This window comes from Mustela putorius, unplaced genomic scaffold (genome assembly GCF_011764305.1).
Source record: "Mustela putorius furo isolate JIRA1106 unplaced genomic scaffold, ASM1176430v1.1 tig00003845_pilon_pilon_pilon, whole genome shotgun sequence".
Classification (NCBI taxonomy): domain Eukaryota; kingdom Metazoa; phylum Chordata; class Mammalia; order Carnivora; family Mustelidae; genus Mustela; species Mustela putorius.
In genome coordinates, this window is record NW_025421998.1 from 4,749,404 (window position 1) to 4,775,536 (window position 26,133).

A 26,133-nucleotide genomic window follows, 5' to 3' on the forward strand; every position below is an offset into this window, starting at 1 on the left:
TGCCCAGTTCCATAGGAGCTGAGGTAACAATGGTAGCAGTTTTCCAAGAACCTTGCAGAGCAAGGACACGATTCTGATACACAAAAGTTTCAGTTCACAGGGCGCCTTACAAACCAAGGACTTTTCTCTCTCTCTCCTGTGTATTTAATATGTAGAAAGTTTAATTAGGTATATTCTGATTTTTTGTCTCTTCTTATTTTTGAATGCAGTGTGTCAAAAATTGCTAGTAAAAAATGTATAAATTTTAATCTTAATTTATTTATCTCTACCTTCACTTCTGCAGATTCTATGCTTTGTATATGTTGCTGTGAATTACCTGCTACGTAAATGTTTCATATCTTTCTTCTACTTCCATTTCTTAGTTTATTATTACAGATCTGTCTGTGTTCCTTGTGCTACTCTTTGCCTTGGATTCTTTTTTTAAAAACTATTTAAGATTAGTCTCTCAGTTTCCTTCTGCTTCATATTTGCTTAATCTTTTACTTTATTTTCAGACTTCATCTTTTCTTTAAATGTAGCATGTGTGTATGCTTTTATATTCTGATCTAGGAGTCTCTAGATTTTAACTGGCCAGAATAGCACTTTTCCGTTATTGTATTTACTGTTACATTAAAATTTATTTTTATCATTTCTTCATATTCTTTATCTACTGTGTTTTCTTTTTGTTTTTTTTCTTCTTTCCATTAGATTGATCTATCAATCTAAAAATTACATTTTTCTTATTGTCCTTATCATGAGTGCTTTTAATCAGAGATCAGACATTCTCAATGAAGGGTGTTTCTGCCCCCATTCGATTATCAGAAGGCACGAGTTCCTCTGAGAAGTGGAAGCCAGGTTGCATTTTCTTTGTTGGGCTTAGATGTAGTGGATCAGTTGTCCTTTCTATCTGATTCTGTGCTTACTTGTCCATGCTGCTCTCAACAGCAATAGTCTTTTCTATTACAGATTAGGGCATAGAAAGCATAGCTCCTATGCTTTCATTTGGAAGACAAAGCAAGAGAAGTACATTTCATTTTTCCCAGGTGTGCTGTTTCGGTAAACTTCACTAGAACTTTCTAATACAAATTTTTAACAACCTGTAAAGATCTTTTCTCTATTATAGACTGGAACAAGGAGTAGGAGTCTACACGCCGGAATATATAAATATCATTCAGCAAATATAATCTCCTTTTGAAAAACTTAATACATCTCTATGTGTTCTGTACAAAATGAGTAATGACAAAACTTTTTTTTTTTTTTATTTGTCAGAGAGAGAGCGAGCAAGAGCGAGCATAGGCAGACAGAGTGGAAGGCAGAGTCAGAGGGAGAAGCAGGCTCCCCGCAGAGTAAGGAGCCGGATGTGGGACTCGATCCCAGGACGCTGGGATCATGACCTGAGCCAAAGGCAGCTGCTTAACCAACTGAGCCACCCAGGCGTCCCAAGTAATGACAAAACTTTAAACAGCACTGGCCTAAATAAGCTAATGTTTCAGGTTATTATTATGGTTTTACATGTGCATCATAGAGCTTTGCCATAGAGAGCCCTATTGTTAGCCCAGACTATAAACAGAAGTATCTCCTTACTGGTGATGTCTGACAGTGATCTAAGACCACTCCCTGTATTATTCATTCAGTCTTCACAACAGACTTTTGGGGCAGGTATTGATAATATACCCAGGCTGTAGCGAGGAAGGAAAGACACAGAGGGATTAAATAAGATGCGTAAAATCACATACCTACTAAGGTAGACTAGCCTTCCTTCCTCAAAGGGCTGTAAATTTCCCTGTAACCACACAAACATTGCTCCCAAAAAAGACTTCCACCATGACAAAGAATATGGAAAAAAAACTTTGGGACATAGGGTCTAGGGGCTGCCAGTCCTCAGGGTGGCAAAGGGCCTGGCTGAGCCCCCACCATCCATTTCAGGCCTCTTCTCTTCTCTAATGCTGCCTTCTAGTGCAGAATCTGGTCCCAGCACCTTTAATGTCTCTGACTTTTGTGCAGCTGTCTTCAGATGCACGCCAGTCCCCTTGTCAGGTGCACTTATGCAAGTGGGGAAGGAGGACCTGAGCTCTGGGGATCCCCCTACTGGTTAGCCGGTGGCTGAGAAATTCAGCTTTCCACCACGATGCCTTATGCCTGCTCCCTGTCTTCAAGGTGGCAGGTACTCATTGGGCCCTGGGCTGGTCGCGGTGTAGTAGGGCTGCAGCCCCCTGCTGTGTTCCTTGTGCTACTCTTTGCCTTGAATTCTCAGCTCATGGGCTGCAGCTGCTCTGTGAGATCCTTGAACTTAGCAAGTTCCCATGAGGTCTTTGTGAGCGAGGCAGGAGCTGCACCTTGGAGTTTTTCTGTTATTCTCGGGCTGTTCACAGAGGCCCGGCCTAGCGTCCATGTCTCCAAAACCTTATTCTCTGCATTAAATCCCCTTCTGCATGAACTGTCTGGACTGATTCTGTTTTTCTGCATCTGACCCCTGCAGTACATTTGGATTTCCATGCAAAGACCAGTAGCTTTTCTAAAAATTGGCCATAAATGACCTTGGGGAAGGAACTGACCTCAGCACAGATGGGCCAGACAAGAATATCGACTATTCTGTTTTCTGGTGTGTTATTTGTTATGAAGTATTGTCAATGCAAGAGAATGGGCTATTTATTAGGAGCAATTGACAGTCTCTTAAAATGTGTCCTGTTTGGTTTTTTTTTTTTATGTTTTGCTTTGTTTTTTTTTAGTGTTTTCATGCAATTCAAATATTTATTTTTTTCCTTTTCTTTTTTTTGAAAATTAAAAAAAATTTTTATAAACATATAATGTATTATTAACCCCAGGGGTACAGGTCTGTGAATCACCAGGTTTACACACTTCACAGCACTCACCATAGTACATACACTCCCCAATGTCCATAACCCCACCACCCTCTTCCTACACCCCTCTCCCTGGCCACCCTCAGTTTGTTTTGTGACATTAAGAGTCTCTTGTGGTTTGTCTCCCTCCCAAATGTGTCGTGTTTAAACCTGTACAACCACATGGATCTCCATCCTAGTTCAGTCTTTTCTGACTCTTCCCCCCTACTTAGCCCATCCTTTTCTCATTTGTGGCCCTGGGCTTTCTTGATATTTAACCCATTCTTATACTTACTATAATCTAGGGACATTGTCTGTTTCCTTGAATAAATCCCCAAATCTGTTAGAAACTTTCTGGAAACATAGACCATATCTTACTTGCCATTATGTCCCCACAGTTTAGCATTGTTGTCTGAAGAGGAGGAAATCTTACACAATCATTATATGATTAATGCATGAATGAACATCCCCCTTCTAGGTATTAGTTACGTGGATATCTGATTGTAACTGTTCAAATGAATATTCTGGTGATCAGAGTGGATAGATTCAAGTAAATACCTCTCCTTAGAGAATTGCTATAATGAGGCAAATCTCTTTCTGGATGTGAGACTTGTTATATCTGTACTGAAGACCCAGGGAGCTAGGAAAATATTACACCTTTTTTGCAGAAAGGAGGCAATTACTCTAAAAGACATATTATGCAATCATCTTAGTAACCTAAGCAGGGATGTGAGCACACACTGTGAATATTAAGACTGGCAAATTTTGCAACCAAGTGGTTTTCCCGAGGGATACAAAGAGTTCTTGTTATTAATGAAGCAGAGGTAGTGAGTGTTGCTTTGCCCAATCATCTTTACCAAATAAGAGACAGACAAAATGTGCAATCAGCATGGCAGGTCACGAGCACATTGACCAGCTATCTCATTTAATCCTCCACTAGGAGGTCCTAGTTATTAGGACTCCACCGCCCCGTCCCCCTCAACTTTGCAGGTGATGCCATTGGTACACGGCACAAAGGGCCTTGAGAGCTGGGTCCTTCAGCTACAAGCCCTGCCATCATTCTAGCCTGTTCTCCCAGTCCATTCAGATACAGGATGTGAACCTCAGGATATCCTAGTTGCAAAAAGGATAACCATGACCTAGCTGCTTTCTGTAGAGGAGCCCCTGAGTTCTCTTTATTCCTCCCATCACTGTGGTTGATTTGGATTCTCAAATACGGTTTCCCCACAGCCTCAGATCTATCCAGCTCAAGTGGTTACATTTTGGTGAAGAGGAAACCACCAGGGCACCACGGATGATCAAAGTAAATTCTTATCTCTGTCTTAGTCTGCACCGAAACATAAGGTCTAGAGCCAGAGAGGAGGAAGTCAGTTGGGTCTTCAGAGATCTGTCCTCTTCAGGAATGCTGTGTTCCTCTCTGGACACCGGCTGTAGGAAGGATATTGACTGTTGCACTGTATTGAGTAGAGAAATAGCAGGAAAGAAAAAGTACATCGTCTCCCCACAAGCTCCTCTCAGTGCTACCAGGCAGGAGGCTCTCCCTGAGCTTGAGCCCTGGACACCGCATCGGGACCTCTCTCTTTGCCCTCCACACATCCACCCTCATCTCTGCCCTTGATGAGGGTACTTCCCTGAACCCCTGCTGGTCTCCCTCCTTGAATTTCCCCATCAGAGCACCCTGATCTTTTCCTTCCTATCCCCTAATACAAATTGTAATAGTACCTTTATTTCTCTACTTGGTGTTTCAAGTCTGTATCCTCAATTGCTTGTAAGCTTTAGTTCAAAAAGGACCATCTTGGTTTTGCCCAACTGTGGCTCCTGCATATTCCCCAGCATGACAGACAGTTGGAGCTCAATAAGTATCTGTTGAATGAATAGATGAATGTATGAGTGCATGAAGGATGGATGGACACAATCATGGACGAGTCCCAGGTATTACAGGATGATGGTATGCAGGCTGGAGAAGAAATGCTATTGGTTGGAGCCTGTGATTTTTGGGACCCAACAGAAAGTGTGATTGGATGTTTTCCTTATGGCTCACTCACAGACCCCCATAGAGACCAGGTACTGAAAGTTTTAGGGAGATTTTCACACTCAGACTCACACATGGAAGGGCTGTTCAAAAGCAAAATGGATGGCTACAAGAGCAATCATTTTGTGTTCTGGGAAGTGTTCACGAACCAGCTAGATGAGCTTAGGAGTATCGCAGAGTGGGGAGAGTCTTGTCTTATAAAGGAGTTGGTTCAGAGAGTATCTGAGGATATTTTCAGCTTTCTGATTCTGATTCCAGGTACTTTTTCTTTGGCTGAGTTGGAGATAGTTTTAATATCCTTTGCTCTTTTTCTTTCTTTATTTTTTTGTTCTAAATATGCTGTAAGTTAATATATTTCTCTGTTCTGCTATTCATTTAGATGAGGTCTTGTCAGAAAACTTTCTGGACTATAAGAACCGTGGAGTCAATGGTTCTCATCGGGGCCAGATCATCTGGAAGATTGATGCCAGCTCTTACTTTGTGGAACGTAAGTACTTTTCCTATTCTTGTTGCTCAGGATAAAGCAGAGTTCAGCTGCAATTTTTTTGTTGTTGTTGTTGCTGTTCATTGCATTGCCTCCCCTTAGAAATGTGCCATGCAAGAGAGCCATAGGTTTATGAAGTGCTTAAAAATAAGAAGAAGTAAGTTCTGGGTTAGTTGGGCAACAGCCATCCAAAGCAGCCCAGGGAGCCATTCCTTTTCATTTCAAAGAGAAGTTTTGCTCATAGGCCTCTGCATTCAAGACCTTTTGGCTTAAATCTCTTAACTTTCACTCTGTGGCTCCTCCCAGTGCTAACCTTACGTAGCTGCCCTGCTGTATCTTATCATCCAGTTTTGGCTTGACTTGAGCAGGTTCTTCAAGGCTTACCTGCTCATGGCCCCCCATGCTGGGGATGTTCCTCGCGCTGCCCTGCCCTGACCTTTGACTCTGTCCACAGTTCCCCAGGAGGCGGATGATCCATTACTACCAACAACCTATTTCCTTGATTCCTGATTTACTGACATTTCTGGGTTTATAAAACTTGTCATCATGTATTTTACTGAGATATTTTCGAAACTTTCTGTCTTTGAAAAAAATCCTTCTTACAGTGAAAGGATTTTTTTCATAGGTCCCCATATTGATGCATTTCCCATTGCATGAAGAAATAGCCTTGTGGGCCTCATGTTTGCCAGCTGAAGGAAAGCACAGTTTACCCTTATTTCCAAGTCCTTCCCTTCCCACTTGGGTACTGGAGAGGGCAGAATGCGCAAATCCTTTCCTGCACCTTCTCCTTCATAGCAGGGATTCAGGCCCTGTAACTCTTCTGAAAGGCAATGATGAGCTACTCCCTTGTTCCAGAGGAAAGCATATGTGGCCAGGAACCTAGAGTTGTCTGTTGTCATTGGACTCGTTGTTCAAGAAAAGCTGTATACTCTCAATGCTTATGTTTTATGTTATTTTTATTCACTCTCATTTCCATTCATCCACTCAGTAAGCACTTTATAAGACCTACTATATTTCAAATATCAGGGATTTGAAAATGAAAGGTCTAATGTCTGCCCATTAGAAGCTTATGGCATCTCTCCTACTAGGAATGACACAAATGCCCCCTTATTTTGCATTAGCACGTGCAGAATGTGTAGACAGGCGATTTGATACTGTCAGATGTAGAGGTGAAATGATTTTATGAGATGTGGTTGGGCCCTTGACTTTGGTTTGGGCATAATGAAGTTCCCAACAAGAGATTTCCTTTTCCTTAATATTTAGCTCCCTGACTCTAGCTTTCCTCCTGCAAATCCATTTTGCATGTTAATACCAGGCAAAATGCCTTGAACTCAACTCTGATACCATCTGGACAAAAGCCTCATGGCTCTGTTTTCTGATAATATGAACTGAAACTTCTCCGCCCTGCTGTTGAGACCAAATAAGACCCACTCTCCTCCCTCAACCCCCTTCTCCATCCTCCCCAGCATGCCCTCTTTTGCCCAAGTCATGCCAGTATCTTCCCCATCCCACAAATAGTATCATTGATCATGAAGGACATAGATCGGCTTGATCTGGGGATAATGATGGGTTCCAGCTAGTGGTCCCTAGAGTGACTTCCCAAATGGTAAGAACAAAAAAGGTAAAAACTTGCATTAGTAATGAATATTAGACACAAGAGCTGACTGTATTCTCTAGTCTATGTTGGAAGTTGGATGGAGAGGCCATCTTTACACCTGTTATCTTCTTTGGAGTTCTAACTAATTGAGAAAGAAGCCATTTAGGGTCAAAACATAGTATCAGCTCAAAACGGTGCAGGAATGAGCACATCCTACAAGTATATGTTTTTTTATAGGCAAGGAAATAACTCTTAAGGATGATGTGAAATTTTATGAGCTAATGTGAAAAAGTGGGTTGTGTATAAATTAATCTAGCAATAGTGCTATTCTTTCATTTCAAATAGCAAACCATTTAATATAATTGTCTTCATCAGGAGGATGAAGAGACACTTAAAGTGCCACTAGAGAGATACTATGACATAAAGCCAGCTCTGTAAATTATATAAAATAATTGTCATAATTGAGTAAAAGTGTATTCAAACTTGGTTAAGTAGCAAAGTCCTAGAATAAACAAATGGCTTGCCAGGTCATATTCAAAAATAACTAAAAATGGAACACGTCAGAAAATGACATTTTGCAAACGTCCTAGTGCAGACTTGAGAAGGGCTCACTGGGCAGTGCACCTGCTGGACTACAACTACCTCAAATGGATGAAAGTGAAATTGAGAAGGTGGTTGCAAATACATCAAAGCCGTGTTCAATGTACAGAGAATGTATTATTCTGTACAAATGTAATCTAATGTGTCAAAAACAAAAAAATTATCAAGAAAAAACTTAATTGAGTTCACAAATGACAAGAATCTTAACTCCGGGCACACCTATAAATCAAATAAATTAGAATGCGGTAATGGATAATAGCTGTAGGAGTCTGAGTACATTAAAACTGTATATAATATGCTATGTGAATTCATATTTTTAATGTGAAATAATTGATATTTTCAAAATGTATGATTGGAAACGTGCCAGATTAACAAATGGGAAGGGGTTGAATGTACAAAATGTTCTGCTATTTATATTGCTATTGATTTATATATATTCTTTCATTAATGCAATAAAAGCATCAGAGGTCCTCTTGCTATAATAAAAATGCAGAAGCCAGGCCATTACCCAGAAGGTTACACAAGTTTTTGATATTAATAAAAATCAGACTCCTATAGTCTCTAAATAGTACTAAGTGCATTAATCTAATTTGTAAATTATACCTTCTTAAAATTAAAATCTATTTTACAAACTGCTCATGGGCCAGATTTTAAATGTTGAAATAGGACAGAAGACCATTCTTTTTATCTGAGGATTAAATTAAAATAATAGATGATGTTTTTATTTTATTTTTATTTTCTGTTTTTATTTTTGTCCTTTTCTAGGAGTAGAGATATATTGCAGATTACCTGGAATCTGTAATGTTCTAATAGTACATTTCTTTGGGGTCATGATTCAATTTAGAATTAGGAAATTGCTATTGATTTATATAATTTTTTTTAAGGTCTGACTAAATCAGATTTTGAAAGTACTACTAAATGAGGACCATTCAAAATAAGCATTTCCTGCACTCTGCAAGGAGTTACATGCAAGATAAAACACAAAAGAAAGGTTTCCTTTTCTCTGGCATAATTTTTCCCTAGTGGGCTGTTTTTGACTATAGTAATAATTGCTATAATCTGAGAACTGCAACAAGATACAAGGTTTTGTTTTGTTTTGTTTTTTAAAGATTTTATTTATTTATTTGACAGAGATCACTAATAGGCAGAGAGGCAGGCAGAGAGAGTGAAGGGGAAGCAGGCTCCCTACCGAGCAGATCTAGCTGGGTATGTGTCAGGTTCTCCCAATGAGGTGAAAGCTCTTAACACAAATAAATGGTCAGGCCCTATTACCACCGACTGAGACTATTCTGGAGGAAACTTGACTCACTGTGTCGATAAAAGAGCATACAGATTCACCTGCCTCTCTGAACCCTTTAGTGCTAGAAGCCTCCTGGGCACTGTACTCATCTTCAGGACCTCAGGTCTGGAGGGAGAGGCTTGGTCCCTGCCAGCCAAGGCTATTTGTTGCATTCCAGTAGGAATGTGCTTCTCTCCGGGCACATACCTCTCACTGTGTCTTGGTATCAGTGACGATAAGGAGCACCCATCCCAGCTTTGTGGTACAGAGTTGATCATCACCCATGAGGAAGGGGGGCTTGTAGGCAGATGGGGCCAGTGGGAGGGAAGGGCTGGTATTGGGGGCCAAGTGGTAGAGAGATCATTGCAGGCAAGGGACAGCACCTGCAAAGGCCAGAAGGCACAGGGGGTGGGGGAGGGGGTTGGGCAGGCATAAGGGAGAGTTGAGGACAGAATCCTGACAAAGAAGAGGAGCAGAGGGAGGAGGAGGAAGAGAGATCATCCAATGTGCAGGATTAAGTATGGCCACAAACTCCTTGACAGTCCTCTCGAGAGGAGGCATTCAAGTCTCCTCTCCCGCGTGCATTTTCATGCTAAAGTGATGCTGTGCCAACTTCCAGGCCCAGATTTTAAGAGACAGGTAGCTTCCATTTCCTTACCCTTGAGAAAACTCACTCTTGGAGCTGTGAGGCAGCTGTGCTGTCAGAAGCCCAAGGTGGCCACGCATAAGGTTGCATGGACAGACGGTTGGCCAGCCCAGCTGCTCCAGCCATCCCCACCCAGGGGAAAGCAGGTGCAGCCCAGCTGTTATCCATGGTAACAGCATGTGAGACCCCAAGGGAGAGCTGTCCAGCTGAGCCCAGTCACCTCACAGAACTTTGAGAGATCCTAATACAGTGCTGTTTTAAGCTGTTAAGGTCTTGTTTCCTTTGTTATGGAGCAACAGTAACTGTAGCATCAGAGAAACCAAAAGAGTGGGGCCAGGGCAATCAGGGAGAAGAAAATATGAGAGGAGGCATTGTCAACACGACCTGGTGAGTGCCAGTGGAGGAGACGTAGGAGACACAGTCTGGAATGCATCTGTGGAGAGTTGGACTGTGGTTCAGGAGTCGGGAGGACAGGAGGCAGAGAAAGTGAAGAGCCCAGCCTGTCCTGGAACCCTTGACCTGCTAGGGACCAGGTGACTAGAAGTTTGTTGGGGCAGGATAGGAACAGGACTCGAGGACAGAAATGCATGTGCGAGCAACCTTACAGCACCCCTTTCCTAGCGAGACTGAAGAGAAGAAGAACCTGGAAGAACTCAGGAGTGGTTTTCACCTGTACAGATGTGGTAGAGTGAAATCAGCACTCCCCCAAAAAAGACTCTCTCTGTCCCTCTTAGAGCCTCTCTGCACACAGGATTAATCTCTTTTAGTCAAGACCACAGACACAGGGAGCTAGAAATAAGCAGGCCGATGAGGTTCTCTATAGCTCTGCCTCTAGACTGTGCTTTGACAAGGTAAGGAGGGAGTATTCTGCCCATTTTAATCTCCATGAGATGGAGAGCTCGCGCATAAAGGCCCGTGTGGGTGAGGGCAGAGAGAGCCCACATTTGTCAGGAGAGTATGTGGGGCAGACAAAGGAGCCTGACCTAACTAAGATACTGTGTCTGGACCTGCAGCCAGGTAGGTGAGGCTGTGTCCGAAGGGCATGGCCAGCTGATGTCCATTTAGACGGATAGAGCAGATGGGCAAGAAGGGGCTCCAGCCATCCCACAGGGGGTGGCCTGTGCTTGTCCGTGGGGATCTGTGCATGGGTTATAAGATCTAACCCCTGGGCAGCCATTTGGCATAAGGCTGATGTCCTGAATAGAGGAGTCACAACAGGAATAGTGCAGCGAAACATCTCGAGCTCTCCCAGTATGCCAGGCACCATGCTGAACACCTAAGATGTATTGTCCCACTTAACTTCATGAAAGCCCTGGGAGGCCAGTGGTATTTTCCCCTTTTCTTTTTGAGATGCAAAAAGAGAATGCAACTGGTCCACTATCCACAGAGTAGGACCAGGACTTGAACCTTTACCCTCTGACCTCAGAGCCAACCATGATGTCCTGATAAGGTCAAAGTAGACCAGAAGGGCCCCCACCAGTAAGGTGGAGTTTCAGTGCAAGGTTCTGGTCCCATGGAGGGTGGGTTATCAGGTAATATGCTAGATAGAACTTTGAAGTCGGAGTCAGTGCTGGGGGCATATCTCCCAGAATGACTGGGCAGGGAACTTATATGGCCATCAGAATGGGAAACCGGATGTCACTGCTCTAGCAAATCCTTGACCAGAGGAAGGAAAGTGGAGATGACTAACATATGGCCTTCCTCCCATCCAGATGATTCCAAGTGAGGAGCTCGTAGGCTCTACCATAAAAAGCTATAAAATTCAGCTTAGAAGACAGACGCACTCAAAGATGTCAGTTACTCCTTCACACATAAATCCAGAATCTTATCTGTTTCAGTGTATTTGTTAGATGTGTATGAATCCCGTTTGTATAGACTTTTTTTTTGTATAGACATTTTTTAAAGTTTACCTATTTCCAACAAAATCTGAAGAAAGGATTAAAGTAAAAATCACCCATAATTTCAACACAAGATAACTTTTTAAAACTTTTTTTTTTTATTGCTAGTAGCATCTCCTCTTAGGGAGGCTTAATAAATACTTATTCCGTTAATTAGTGAATTAATTAAGCTAGTGTTCAGAACTCCTGTATAGAAAGCAAGAGACTTATGCACAAGGATAACAACCATTTTGTCTTCTTTTTCCCACACCTGGCCTTTGAGCCATCTAGAGGAAGAGACAGAGAAATATGGGTAAGGGAGGGAACCAAGTGGTCCCCAGGCAGATGCATATGGCAACCAGGTACTACAAAGACAGCATGTAGTTCAGGTCTGTCCAGTTCTTGGAATAAGGAGGTAGCAGAGCGGTACCACCTTTTTAAGCAGACTTACTCTGCTCTTCACTTAACATGGGCCAGTCCACACTGGGATCAGTTTAGTGATTAGCAATGCTTCCTTCTTTGGTTCAGGTCTTAGTTAGTGATTAGGAACTCTTCCTTCTTTGATTCAGGTCCTGGAAGCTGATGCCAGAAGAGCATTCTCCCTTTTTTACTACATTCCCAGCTTACATTTCTTCCTTTTGACCCACTGAGCCTTTTAGTCAAGTCTATGTCGTGCACAGCTGTAGTGTTCTTGAGGACAGAGACCCACAAAGGTCAGGGAAACCTGACGGAACACCATGTGTGACCTCCTAGACACTTGTCCTTTGCATATATCTGGGGCCAGTTCAGAGGTTACCCCCAGGAGCTGCTGTCATCCACCAAAACAGGTTTTCCCTAAGTCAACTCCAAGGCCATTTTGAAATGATGCCAGTGATGCTGTCTGTCCTTAAGGGCTTTGTAGAGCTAAGAAAGTTCAGAGTTCATGTCCTGTTAAAAAAAAAAAAAAAAAAAAAAAAAAAAGCACTAACTCCTCACAAATTCTCATTAATCCAGACCTCAGTCACTCATGAGTCTCACTTTCTCAAAATCCTAGAATTCATATGATACCCAAGAATACTGAAAAACCCAACAACATCCACAAGGTCTAGAAAATGCAAACAATGCCTTCTCTGTTGCAGCAGCTGCTAATCTTAGCACAGTTTCCTGCTTCCCAAGCAAAACCAGAGTCGGCAGGTCCTGGTCCATATTTAGATCCACGTTTCTACTGCCGGCTGTTACCTGAGAGAAGAGGACAGACAAATGCTGAAAGGAGAAAGGAGCGAATTGTGTTTCTTTCAGTTTCACCAGAATGAGCACCAATCTGTCTTTAAAATCCAAACCAGAGAACGTGACTTCTAAGAGAGGAACTGTTTCATTATGCCCTCAATATCCTTGGAGAAAATATAGTTACAAATACCACACCATCTACCAGAGAATGACATATATGAAGCACTGCTATTTTTATACAGAATCTAGAAATTCTGTGGACTCCCCCCTCTCTCTCCATTAATAGTTACCCCCGAAAAAAGTAGGCTTATTTTACAGTGTGGGTTTTCCGTAATAGAGAACATGAATTTCTTGTGAGTATTAAAATTTTAAGTCCTGTCTGACCCTTTAACAAAGGAACAGATGAAAAGATAAAGAATATATATAATATGAAGTACTTTTCAGAAGGGGAAGAGAAGATGTAAAAACACACAAACAGTAACAGAAGGGAAAAGGCAAGAAGGGTGTGGGTACATGGAAAAGAATGACCAAAATGTTCTGCCGCGAGCCCTCTTCCTACTAGCGTAATCATAGGTAGTTCCCAAATTGGAGAAAATAAAATTCAGGCAAAACTCAATACAAAACAATGAATACTTAAAACATCAGAACCCGTTAAATAGAAGCTCTGGATACAAGACACAGACGAAGTAACCACACGAGGCAACTGCACAAAGCAAATTCTTGTAAGAGATGGACTCTTGAAAGAAGACCCGACACCACACACCCCCCACCACCACCCGGGAGTGCTCACGAGGGTCCTAACTGGGGTTCCGATGCGCAGCCCCTCTGGCGCCCTCTGTCGGCGGCGGAGCGAAGAGGAACGGGGGAGGGTCGTTCCTGCGCTGGGGCCACCTGCCAGGGCTGGAAAGGAGCCAGGTAATTCGGAACTCGCCTAAAGGATCAGGGTGTCCTGAGACTCTGTATGAAACGCGGAAGGATGATACAAAGCTCAGAGGAAGCTCCAGGCTGGCTGCAGGCAAGAAGCTAAGCCAGATGCAAGGTAGTAAGAAGTTCATAAAACCTGTGATTCCGGCCACCTCGAGGGAGTGTAGAAAATTAAGGCAGTAGTTACCATTGGGATATTTACATCAAATTAAGACTGTTTCTGATGACGCATGTTCCTCTCGCTTGACCACCTCTGACACAAGCAAGGAGTGGCTGAACTTGGTGTGTTCGATGATCTTCTGTCACCTCTCCCACTTCCACACACCTTCCTTTAGGACAATTCCTGATTATCTGGAATAGACTCCTCTCTGAGCTTACCCAGAAAGAGATGCTGAAACTTCCAGTTCTACAGATTGGTCTGTGGATGCCAGACACGTGGAAAGGGAGGCCCTGCGAGCCCATCAGAAGCTTGCACCATTAGCCAGGTTGATAGTTCTGGGTTTTATGGGATGGCATGTGGGCCTCATTCATCACTTTTTTCTCTAACAGCCTTGACACTAACCTGCCCCATCACTCCTCTCAGCGTCTGTGGACTCTATTCCTGAATGGACTCCCCAACTCAGCCAAATAGTGAAAATCAATGCCTCCAATTCAGAAATGAGTTTTTCCCAAGAGGCAGTAAATTCAAAACCCGCAAATGTTATTCTTTTCATGAAATCCCACATCACTGGAGTGCATTGTCCCCTTCTTAGGCAAGGAATTTGCCTGCTGCAAGGCTGCTTTTTTAAATGCAGAGGTCTCTTAGAGAGACCCAAGATTCAGTTGCTGTGTCCTAGGCTTTGGAATCAGCTGCACCTGGGAAAAGCAGCAGCCAATTCAATATGCAGCATGCCAGATGGCCTGGCATTTCTATATGAGCTTCGAGCTACCACATCCTGTGTGGCTGGGAGCCAGACTGGTGGGTGGGCTCTCCTGGGCCGGACCTGCAGGTCTGAATATTCCTAGCCTGCAAGAGTCTCTCCGCAGAAAACCGTGGTCCTATCTGCAGCTGACACCGTTAGTCCCGCCTGAGCATCAGATGGTGAAAAAGTTAAGTGTCTCCTAGAATCTAAGGGAAAATTGGGTAGGGGCAGAAGAGAGGCTCCCTGTGAGGCAAAGGGGTATCTGGAGACAAAGCAGCGTTTTCCACTGGGCTGGATGCTTCACTTTTTGCCAGGCTAGCCCACCTCTGAGGATCTTACCTTGTCATGCAGCCTGTTTGCAAGATTAAAGTGTGACTGTCTGTGTTACGTGACTCCCGGAGAGCTATTTTGGTAGAGTTCTGTGAGCCGCATCCCTGGAGCTGGTAGCATAGCAGCCCTCTTAAATATGGTCACAGGGCTATCTGGTATCTGGTGACCAGGTATCAGAAATTACTCTGCCTTAGATCCCTAAGATCTGTGCATGGTCAAGGATGTACCCAGTTAGCCTAAAGTTACCCTCCCAACCTCCTGAAGAGCCATGGGTGTGGAGCTCTGACCCCCTTTACTGCCGTAGTGCAGTATATCTCGTGCCCCAATTGTCATGAAACCTCGTCAACAGTCAGGTCTTCTGATAACAGGCTGCTGACATTCCATTTGTGGTTCTCACCTTGATCCAGTTTTGTAAGTCAATATTCAAAATGCTCTACTGATCCTAAACGGTTCATTTTAAAATTCTCGCTGAGATTGCTTCCCTCCTCCACCCATACACTCTCAGTGTCCTTCATACACTCTGCCCCAATGCATCCTTGCCCTTCATGGCACTGGCAAATCTGGAAGAATTTGGCGAGTACCTGATAAAAGTACATGCTTCCCTGAAAGAGTTCAAGAAAACACACCAGCTGGTCAAGGGCTGGGTTAAGTTATTAGTGATCAGGATAGGATGTGGGGTAGGGTCTCCATCTGACCCTGTCCCTTTATGCCAGGAACTGTACTTTCTACCATCTGGACCTCTTCGGTAGGATAGTCTGTCGTTCTTAGTTTATGTGTCCTATGTCAACCCTAGGGAACTCAGCTCTCCACCATCTGACCAGTTAAAAGCCTTCCCACCACGTGGACTGAAATGCAGAGACTGACCCCCGTAATCCAGGATGAGGGATAAAAATATGTGGCACAGAACGTGCTAGACTTTGTGGTGTATGGCCAATCCTGTATTTGGCCTCCGAGGATCTGTTGGGATCCTTGCTTCCAGCTTGAATACCCCAGGGAGGTTGAGGGACAACCTCAGCCAGGAGAGAGGACAAAGTGTCAGCGACTAGATGGTACTTCTTTTTCACTTCAGATTCTTTGATCCTTCTAGATAGAAGGATCCTCTTATCAGGGATTTTTAAAATCTTATTTTATTAATCTTTTCAAAGAATCAAATTCTAGTTTTCTTGATCCTCTCTATATGTTTTCTGTTTTTTTCCTTTCTGCTCTTATTTTTATTTTTATGATCTCCTTCCGTCTTCTTCCCTTGGGTTTAATTTGTTGTTCTTTTTCTAATTTCTTGAGATGGCTGCATAGCTCATTGGTTTTTAGCTATTCTTCTCTATGTATGCATTTAAAGCTGTACATTTTCCACTAAGCAGTTTTTGTTTTGCTTTGTTTTGGTAAAATTCTAAGTGAAGCATAACACAACAGAAAAACGCGCAAATTTAAATGCAGAGCTTATGAATTTTCAGAAAGTGAACACATCCATGTACACAGCACCCAAATCAAGAAGCAAAGCTTTACTCACATTTTTTAACCCATTCTGTATCTCCTCCCTCCTTTCCGTACATCTGTGGGGTTTTTTTCTTTTTTTTTAATCTTGCAGCCTTTTTGCTTTTTTTAGTTTTTATTTAAATTCTGGGTACTTAAGACACAGTATAATATTAGATTCAGATGTAAAATTTCCTGATTGAGCAGTTCTACACAACAGCAAGTGCTCATCACATGTGCCCTCCTTAGTCCCCAGCACCTATTTAACTCATCCCCCACCCACCTCCCCTCTGGTGATCATCAGTGTGTTCTCTACAGTGAAGACTCTGATTCTTGGTTTGCCTCTTTTTTCCCCATGATTGTTTTGTTTCTTAAATTTCACATACAATTGAAATCTTACGGTATCTGTCTTTCTGACTTATTTCCCGTAGATAATACTCCCTAACTCTATCCACATTCTTGCAAATGGCAAGAGTTCATTCTTTTTGATGGCCGAATAATATTCCATTATGTATATGTACTATGTCTTCTTTAGTCATTCATCAGCCAGTGGACATTTGGGCTCGTTCCATAATTTGGCTATTATTGGTAATGCTGCTGTAAACATCAGGGTACTTGTATCAAATTGGTATTTTTGTGTCCTTTGGATAAACACTTCTAGTAGTGCAATGGCTGGATTGTAGGGTAGGTCTATTTTTAATTTTTGAGGAACCTCCATACTGATTTTCAGAATGGCTGCACCAGTTTGCACTCCCACCAACAGTGTAAGAGGGTTCCCCTTTTCCACATCCCTGCCAACACCTGTTGTTTCGTGTGTTGTTGATTTTAGCCATTCTGACAGGTGTGAGGTGATACCGCATTGTAGTTTTCATTTGTATTTGCCTGATAATGAATGATATTGAGCATATTTTCATGTGTCTGTTGGCCATCTGGATGTCTCCTTTAGAAAAATATCTATTCATGTCTTCTGCAAATTTTTTAGTTGGGTTATTTGTTTCTTGAATGTTGAGTTTTATAAGTTCTTGTATATTTTAGATACAAACCTTTTTTCACATGTGTCATTGGCAAACATCTCCCATTTCCTAAGTTACCTTTTAGTTTTGTTGACTGTATCCTTTGCTGTGCAGAAGCTTTTTATTTTGATGAAATCCCAATAGTTTTATTTTTGCTTTTATTTCTCTTGCCTCATGAGACACATTAGTAAGAAGTTGCTACGGCTGATGTCAAAAAGGTTAATACTTGTGTTCTCCTCTAGGATTTTAATGGTTTCTTGTCTCACATTTAGGTCTTTAATCCATTTTGAGATTTTTTTGTGTTTATGGTGTAAGAAAGTGGTCCAGTTTCATTCTTTGCACAGTATTGTCCAGTTTTCCCAATACCATTTGTTGAAGAGACTGCTTTTTTCCCCATTAAAAATTGTGCTTTGTTGAAGAGTAATTGACCGAATAGTTGTGGATTCTTTTCTGAGTTTCCTATTCTGTTCCACTGATCTATGTGTCTGTTTTTGTGCTAGTACTGTACTGTCTTCATCACTGTAGCTTTATAATGTAATTAAAGTCCGGAATTGGGATGCCTCCAGCTTTGCTTTTCTTTTTCAAGATTGCTTTGGCTATTCAGAGTAATTTTGTGGTTCCATACAAATTTTAGGATTGTTTGTTGTAGCTCTGTGACAAATGCTGGTGGTATTTTGATAGGGATTGCATTAAATGGTTAGTATAGACATTTTAACAAAGTTTATTCTTCAGATCCACAAGCATGGAATGTTTTTCCAATTCCTTGTGTTGTCTTCTATTTCTTTCATCAGTGTTTTCAGAATACAGTTCTTTTAACTCTTTGGTTAGGTTTATTCATACGTATCTCACTATTTTTGGTGCAGTTAATGGGATTAATTCCTTGATTTCTGTCTGCTGCTTTGTTACTGGTGTATAGAAATACAACTGTACCTTGATTTTGTATCCTGTGACTTTACTGAATTCCTGCATCAGTTCTAGCAATTTTTGGTGGAGTCTTTTGTTTTTTCTATATAGAGTATCATGTTATCTGCAAATAGTCAAAGTTTGACTTCTTCTTTGCTGATTTGGATGTCTTTTGTATCATTTTGTTGTTTGACTGGCGTGGCTAAGACTTCAGTACTATGTTAAATAACAGCGAGAGTGGACATCCCTGTCTTTTTCCTGACTGTGGAGGAAAAGCTCTTAGTTTCTCCCCATTGAATGATATTAGCTATGGGTTTTTCATATATGGCCTTTATTATGTTGAGTTTTGTTCTCTCTAACCCTACTATGTTGAGGGTTTTTATCAAGAATGGCTGTTGTACTTTGTCAAATGCTTTTTCTGTATCTATTAAATGGATCATATAGTTCTTACCCTTTCTTTTATTGATGTAGGGTATCACGTTGATTGATTTGCAGATATTGAACGACCCTTGTAGCCCAAGAATAATTCCCACCTCATCTTAGTGAATGGTTCTTCTAATGTACTGTTGGATTCCATTTGCTAATATTTTATTGAGAATTTTTGCATCCATGTTCATCAGGAATATTGGCTTGTAGTTCACTCTTCAATGGTGACTTTATCTAGTTTTGGTATCAAGGTAATGCTGGCCTCATAGAATGAGTTTGGAAGTGTCCTCCCATTTCTGTTTTTTTGGAACAGTTGAACAAGGATAGGTATTAACTCTTTAAATATTTGGTACTATTCCCCCCTGTGAAGCTATCTGGCTCTGCACTTTTGTTTGTTGGGAGGTTTTTGATTACTGATACAATTTATTTGCTGGCTATCGGTTTGTTCTAATTTTGTTTCTTCTAATTTTCTATTCCTTCCTTCTATTTCAGGTTTTGTTGTTGTTGTTGTTGTTTTTAGTTTATATGTTTCTAGGAATTCATCCATTTCTTCCAGGCTGTCTAATTTGTTGGCATATAGTTTTTCATAATATTCTCTTAAAATTGCTTGTATTTCTGTTGTGTTGGTTGTGTCTCCTCTTTCATTTGTGATTTTATTTATTTGGGTCCTTTCTCTTTTCTTTTTGATAAGTCTGGCTAGGTATTTATCATTTTTATTACTTTTTTCAAAGAACCAGCTCCTGGTTTCACTGATCTGTTCTATTGTTTTTTGAGTCTATATCATTTATTTCTGCCTTAATCTTTATTATTATTTCCCTTTTTTCTGCCTGCTTTAGGCTTTGTTTGTTTTTCTTTTTCTAGGTCCTTTAGGTGTTTATTTGGTCTATTAGGTTCTGTATTTGAGATTTTTCTTGTTTCTTTTTTTTTTTTAAAGATTTTATTTATTTGACAGAGAGAGAGAGAGAGATCACAAGTAGGCAGAGAGGCAGGCAGCGAGAGAGAGGGGAGGAAGCAGGCTCCCTCCTGAGCAGAGAGCCCAATGAGGGGCTTGATTCCAGGACCCTGGGATCATGACCTGAGCCGAAGGCAGAGGCTTTAACCCACTGAGCCACCCAGGCGCCCCTTTTCTTGCTTCTTAAGATAGGCTTGTAATGCTATATACTTCCCTCTTAGGATCACTTTTGCTGCATTGCAGTGGTTTGGGGCCGTTGTATTTTCATTTTCGTTTGTTTCCCTGTATTTATTTAATTTCATTTGTTGCCATGTAATTTTTTAATTTAGTTTTTTAATTTTTAATTCTTATTCTATTCAATTTAGTATGTGTTTAACCTGCATGTATTTGAGGTCTTTCCAAATTTTTTCTTGTGGTTGACTTCAAGTTTCATAGTGTTCTGGTCAGAAAAATATGCATGGTATGATCTCAGTCTTTTTGTCCTTGTTGAGGCCTGATTTGTGACCTCTTATGTTATCTTCTCTGGAGAATGTCCCATGTGCACTAAAAAGAATGTCAATTCTGCTTCTTTAGGATGCAGTGTTCTAAATGTATCTGTTAAGTCCATCTGGTCCAGTGTGTCATTCAAAGCCCTTGTTTCCTTATTGATTTTTTGCTCAGATGAGCTGTCCATTGCAGTGAGTGGAGTGTTAACGTCCCCTACTAGTATTGTGTTATTATCAATGAGTTCCTTTATGTTTGTTATTAACTGTTTTATATATTTGGGTGCTCCCATTTTGGAGTCATAAATATTTACAATTGTTAGATCTTTTGTTGGAGTTTCCCCGTCTATTATGACACAGTACCCATCTTCATATCTTGTTATAGTCTTTGGTTTAAAGTTGAATGTGTCCAATGTAAGTATTCCTACTCTGGCTTTCTTTTGATGTGCATTTGACAATAAATGTTTCTCTACATCTCACTTCCAGTATATAGTTGTCTTAGATCTAAAATGAATATCTTGTGGGCAGCATATAGATGGGTCTTTTTTTTTTTAATCCATTCTGATATCCTGTGTCTTTGATTGGAACATTTGGTAATTCAGAGTAATTATTGATAGATGTGTATTTAGTGCCATTTTATTATTTGTTTTGTTCTTCTTTCTGGAGACTTTCTCTGTTCCTTTCTTGTCTTTGTCACTTTTAGTCTTTCCTTTCCACTTGGAGTCCCCCTTTAAAATTTCTTCTAGGACTGGTTTAGTGGTCACAAACTCTAGTTTTTGCTTGTTTGAGAAACTCTTTATCTCTCCATCTATTCTGAAAGATAGCCTTGGAGGATAGAGTATTCCTGGCTGTCGATTTTTCCCATTCCACACACTGAATATATCTCTTCTGGCCTCCTGAGTTTCTGGGGAGAGATCTGCAGTAAGCCTTATAGGTCTTCCGTGTAAGTTAAGGATTTCTTTTGTCTTGCTGCTTTTAAGATTCTTTCTTTATCACTATATTTTTCAAATTTAATTACAATATATCTTGGTGTTGGACTGTTTTTGCTGATTTTTGATGGGAGTCCTCTGTGCCTCCAGAACCTGTCTGTTTCCTTCCCCAGATTAGGGAAGTGTTCAACTTTCATTGCCTCGAATCAATTTTCTGCCCCCCCTTTCCTCTCTTCCTCTTCTGGTACTTCTATAATATGAACACTATTACATTGATGGAGATCCTGAGATCCCTAAGTCTACTCTCATGATCCATAATTCTGCTTTCTTTCTTTTGTTCAGCTTCATTATTTTCCATTCTTTTGTCTTCTGGGTCAATAATTCATTCCTCAGCTTCTTCAGCCTGGTGGATATTATAACCAGTCAAATCTCAGTAATTGTATTTTTCATTCCTGACTGATTGTTTTTCAACTTTTTGTCCAAATGCTAAGAGCCTCCCTGAAGGCTTCCATTCTTTTCTCAAGCCCAGCAAATATCCGTATGATCATTCCTTTAAATTCTCTAGCAGGCATGTTACTTACATCTGTTTCATTTAGATCTCTGGCATGACCTTTTCTTGTTCTTTCACGTGGGGTGAATTCCTCCATCTTGGCATTCAAAGTCTCTGCCTTCTTTTGTGTATTAGAAAACCCAGTTATGGGGGCACCTGGGTGGCTCAATTGTTAAGCGTCTGCCTTCAGCTTGATACCAGGGTCTTGGGATGGAGCCCTACATCAGGCTCCCTGCTCAGTGGAAAGCCTGCTTTTCCCTCTCCCACTCCTCCTGTTTGTGTTCCCTCTCTTGCTGTGTCTCTTTCTGTCAAATAAATAAATAAAATATTTAAAAAGGAAGGAAGGAAGGAAAAGAAAAGCCAGTTATGGCTCCTGCCCCCGGAAGTGATGGCCTTATGAGGAAGCGATCATACATGTGTCCAGGGCCTGGTGCTCCTGGGAGCATCTCAGGTGTGCACCGTGTGCATTCTGCAGCTGTCTCTTGTCTATTTTATCCTTCAGGCCAGTTGTCTGCAGAGACTCTCCTTGTCTCTCGTGGGCAGTGTTTGGTACCTGGCCAGAAGCGGGAAGTTTTAACAAGATGTATGCTTTGGTCTGCTTGTGAAATGAGATCCGAAGCTACTTCTGCTAGAACTGAGGCCCCACTGATCTCTCTGGCTGGGAGATACGGGGTGGGCAGGGGTTGGTCTTCTGGGGAAGAGGCCCCCTGTGTGGGGATGGAGGCGCCCTTGCTTGAGAACACAGCCCTGCCAGAGCTCAGGAGTGGGTGTGGTGTAAGCGAGGCAGCCCCTGTAGGCCCCATGCTGCCTCCTACAGGTGGTTCTGTGCTTATGTTGAGGGGCAGGGGAGGAAAATGGCACCAGTCAACTCTTTTGTCCCCAGAGAGGAGCCTCAGTACATGTTGGCTCTCAGGGAAGCACTCTGAGACCAGCAAATAATCTCTCTCCATGTGTCCCATTCATTTTTCACTCCGCTATTTCCACACCGTCTGCGCCCAGCTTGTTTGCCTGCCTTTTCTGCCCCAAGCAGCCCATTGCCCTCTGGGCTCTATCTCAGCCAAGCCTGCTAACTTTTAAAACAGGGTCTGGTGGTGGGTATTAAGGAGGGCACGTATTGCATGGATCACTGGGTGTGGTGCATAAACAATGAATTCTGGTACACTGAAAAGAAATTTTTAAAAATTTTAAAAAGGAAAAATAAATAAATAAAACAGGGTCTGGGCAGGGGCCTGCATTGGTCTTCTGGGGGCTAGGTCCCGCCACACTGGGATTGAGAGAGGTTTGACTAAGAAGGGCAGTTGCAGCAGAGTGCAGGGGGATGGAACTCGGAGTGAGCAGGCCAGGAGGCCAGTGCTGGGCTGGCTGCCCTCTGTCCCTGGCTCTGCACCTAGGCTGAGGGTCAGGGGAGGGAAATGGTGCCAACTGACTCCTTTGTTTTGGAGAGGAGCCTCTGTGAATACTACCTCTCGGGGATGAGCTCCAAGAAGAGTGAACAGTCTGCCCCCTGTTGTGCCCCAGGAGCTCCTGAGATTGCCATTTCCAGGCCATCTGCCCCCAGGGTTGCTTACCTACCTTCTCTCCAGGCGAGGGGCACCCTTGGGGTTTCATCCCAGCCAAGCCCACCGACCTTTAAAACTCTGGTCTTAGTCCGGTGATAGGTATTGAGGAGGGCATGTATTGCATGGAGCAGTGGGGGGTTATATACAAACAATGAATTTTGGAACACTGTATCAAAAACTTATGATGTACTGTATGGTGGCTAACATAACATAATAAAAAAATTAAAATAAGGATAGATAGATAGAGAGATAGATAGATAAAACTCTTGCCTTCAAGCCTTGCTGGTTGCAAGAAATCAAGGAAATTAGCCCCTCTCATTTTCCCAGCCAATGGCTTGGGGGAAATGTTCTCCTTGTGTCTTCCCCTGTGTGCTCCTCTGTCTCTAGCTCTGTCTCTCTCTCTCTCACCTTTGCCCACAACCACAGCTCCCCCCACCCTGTCCACACCAGCTCCACAGCCCCAGTGATCCATTTCAACCCCAAACCAGGTCTCTGTACTACCTCGCTCCCTTGATGTGGTTTCTTCTCTCCCTCTAGTTGTGGAGTTAATTCTGCTACACCTCAGGTTGATCTGATCGTTAGTTATAAAGCTCTTTTTAGGGGATGAGACAAGCCTATGGTTCTACTTCTATGCCACCATTTAGCTCAAGCCCCTCCACTTCTATGTTTCTGTCTCTGGGGTCATTTTCCTTCTAGAAGGAAAGAGCTTCTCTTTTTTGTATTTCTTTTGGTGCAGGCCTGCTAGTGATAAACCCCTCCATTTTTGTCTGAGAATGTCACTATTTCACTTTGACTTCTGAAGAATAATTTCACAGTTATATGAAATTCTAGGTTAGTTGTTATTTTTTTAGCACTTAGGTCTGTCACTTCTCTGTCTTCTGAAAAGTCATCTGTTAGTCTTTCATTCCTTTGAAAATAATATGGGTTTTTTTTCCTCTGATGCTTTTAAGACTTTTCCCTCTGTCTTTTGTTTTCAGCAACTAAACTATAATTTTTTTTTAAGATTTTGTTTATTTATTTGACGCAGAGAGAGAGATCACGGGGCGGGGGTGGGGGAAGGAGGCTCCCTGCTGAGCAGAGAGCCCAATGCGGGGCTCAATCCCAGGACCCTGAGATCATGACCTGAGCCGAAGGCAGAGGCTTAACTGACTGAGCCACCCAGGTGCCCCTGAACTATGATGTTTTAATGAGTGATTTTTGTTTTTATCCTGAGGCTAGATGACAAGTTATTATTATTTCCCTGGTTACCTTTGCCCAGTTCTCTGGGACTCCAGTCATTCTACTGTCCCATATATCCCTATTCCCTCGCCTGTATTTACCATTCTTTTTTGTCTCTTTCTTTGGTCTGGATTTGCTCTATGAATGCATCTAACTGACCCCCTTCCTGCTACATGTGCTATGCTACTAAGCCCTTGTATTGTGTTCTTAATTTCAGCTCTTCTGTTTTTCAATAATAAAGTTGCTATTTGATTCATTTCTATTGGTTCTAATTTTCTGACAAAGGTTGCACTTTATCTGTTTTCTTTAAAGTCTTTGCTTAAGTGACAGGCGTTAAGGAGGGCACTGGGTGTTATATGCAATTGAGGAATCACTTTACCTTTGAAACTAATAATATACTATATGTTAATTAATTGAATTGAAATTACAAAAAAAACCCTAAAGTCTTTGCCTAATGACTTCAGTATCAGGGCCCTATTTTGTTTTGGTTAGTGCTTTAGGCCGGTTACTTCTGTGTCTTATTGTACCTGGCAGTTTTCTATCCATCATCATATGTTGGCCATGAAAGGTAGAAGCTTCTGTAGTGGTATCTCCTCCGGGAGGGCATTTGCCCTTTCCTCAGCTCAGTGGTGCGTGCAGGTGCTGATGGTGGGGACCTAACGAAAGGATAAGCTCAATGAAGGGCAGTACAGTCTTGGTAAGCTGGAATCTCCTTCTGGCTCACTGTGTTCCTAGGGACCCCTCTCCAGGGTTTGCATAGGGATCCAAGGATTTTCTCCAGGGACTTTTCCCTGACCCTCTCCCCGCCAGATCTCCTCCCGACCAAGGGACAGAAGATTCGGGCTCTACTTTTCAGATGTTTCCATGATTAGATTTCTAGTCTTTTGCCCTAAAAGCAAAGATTTGGCAAAATATGAGGGGAAATCAGCTGGGTATTGAGGTCTCCAGTCCTTTCACTCTGGTCCCACGTAGGCAGCAGCTGCTGTGCCTGTCCTCTGCCACCCAGGGAAGGGTATGTAGGTTATCATTCACCCGACTGGTCTCTCCCTTCTCTTGTTTCCATTGCTCTGCAGTGCCTTAAATATTTTGTTTCAAAATCAGCTTACTGAGTTAGCAACAGAAGCATTTGTCTGCTACGATTACTCTGTTCTAGAAGGAAGAGCAAGTCGCTAATTGCCTTTTAGCAAATACTCCACATGCAAGATCCCAGAGACCAGAAATACTTGTCTAATAACTTGCACTGAAACAGGAAACGAAATACATTTATTGGATCATTGTTGAGTTTAGAATCAGCCCTCTAGCACCTGAAATAAATATTGTCCATAAATTGAAGTTGTAATGTTATTTTACCTAATGGTTTAGTTTGATCAATATCCCTCTTTTGCTGTGGTACCATATTTGAAAGCACAAACATAGGATTTATGCTGCTGTTCTAAATAAGAAATTGCTCAAATAATGTATAGTTCTTCATGTAAAAAGAGAAATATCGGTTATTATAATTACTTCAGAAAGAAGTTGCAATTAAGTATTTTTCATTGAAGTAATCATAATTTAGCTATTAGAGAAAAGTGACCTTACCTCATGGCAATTTTTTTTCCCTCATCGCAATTTTTATAAGTTAGGCAAATGTGAAATACTTAAAGATGTGAACATCTTCTCTGTTTATTCAAAATTTATGACTTTATTTTTTCAATTATTTTCAAATTAAAAAGTTAATATAATTAGTCCATAATATAGCATTCTAAACCAATTCTGGAAATGCAGATTTAAGTGGGATAATATCTTACCAAATTACAAACTTTTGACAGATCAATTTGATATTCTGTAATACCATGACTTTTTTTCTATTAGAGTCATATATTACTTTAATGAGAATTTTACTACAAAAATATCATTTGAATGCCAAGTGAAAATACCATGGTTTTCAGAGCTATG

General features: G+C 41.7%; 1 protein-coding gene across 2 annotated transcripts in view; it reads left to right on the forward strand.

Moving 5' to 3' along the window:
* The window catches only part of HECW1 (HECT, C2 and WW domain containing E3 ubiquitin protein ligase 1), a 452,340-nt gene that overhangs the window by 206,623 nt on the left and 219,584 nt on the right, over positions 1-26,133 (forward strand). For both annotated transcript variants that reach the window (XM_004739366.3, XM_045089534.1), the window contains exon 4: positions 5,231-5,338. In XM_004739366.3, the coding sequence (XP_004739423.1) occupies positions 5,231-5,338 (108 nt within the window). The remainder of the gene's footprint in view (positions 1-5,230; positions 5,339-26,133) is intronic.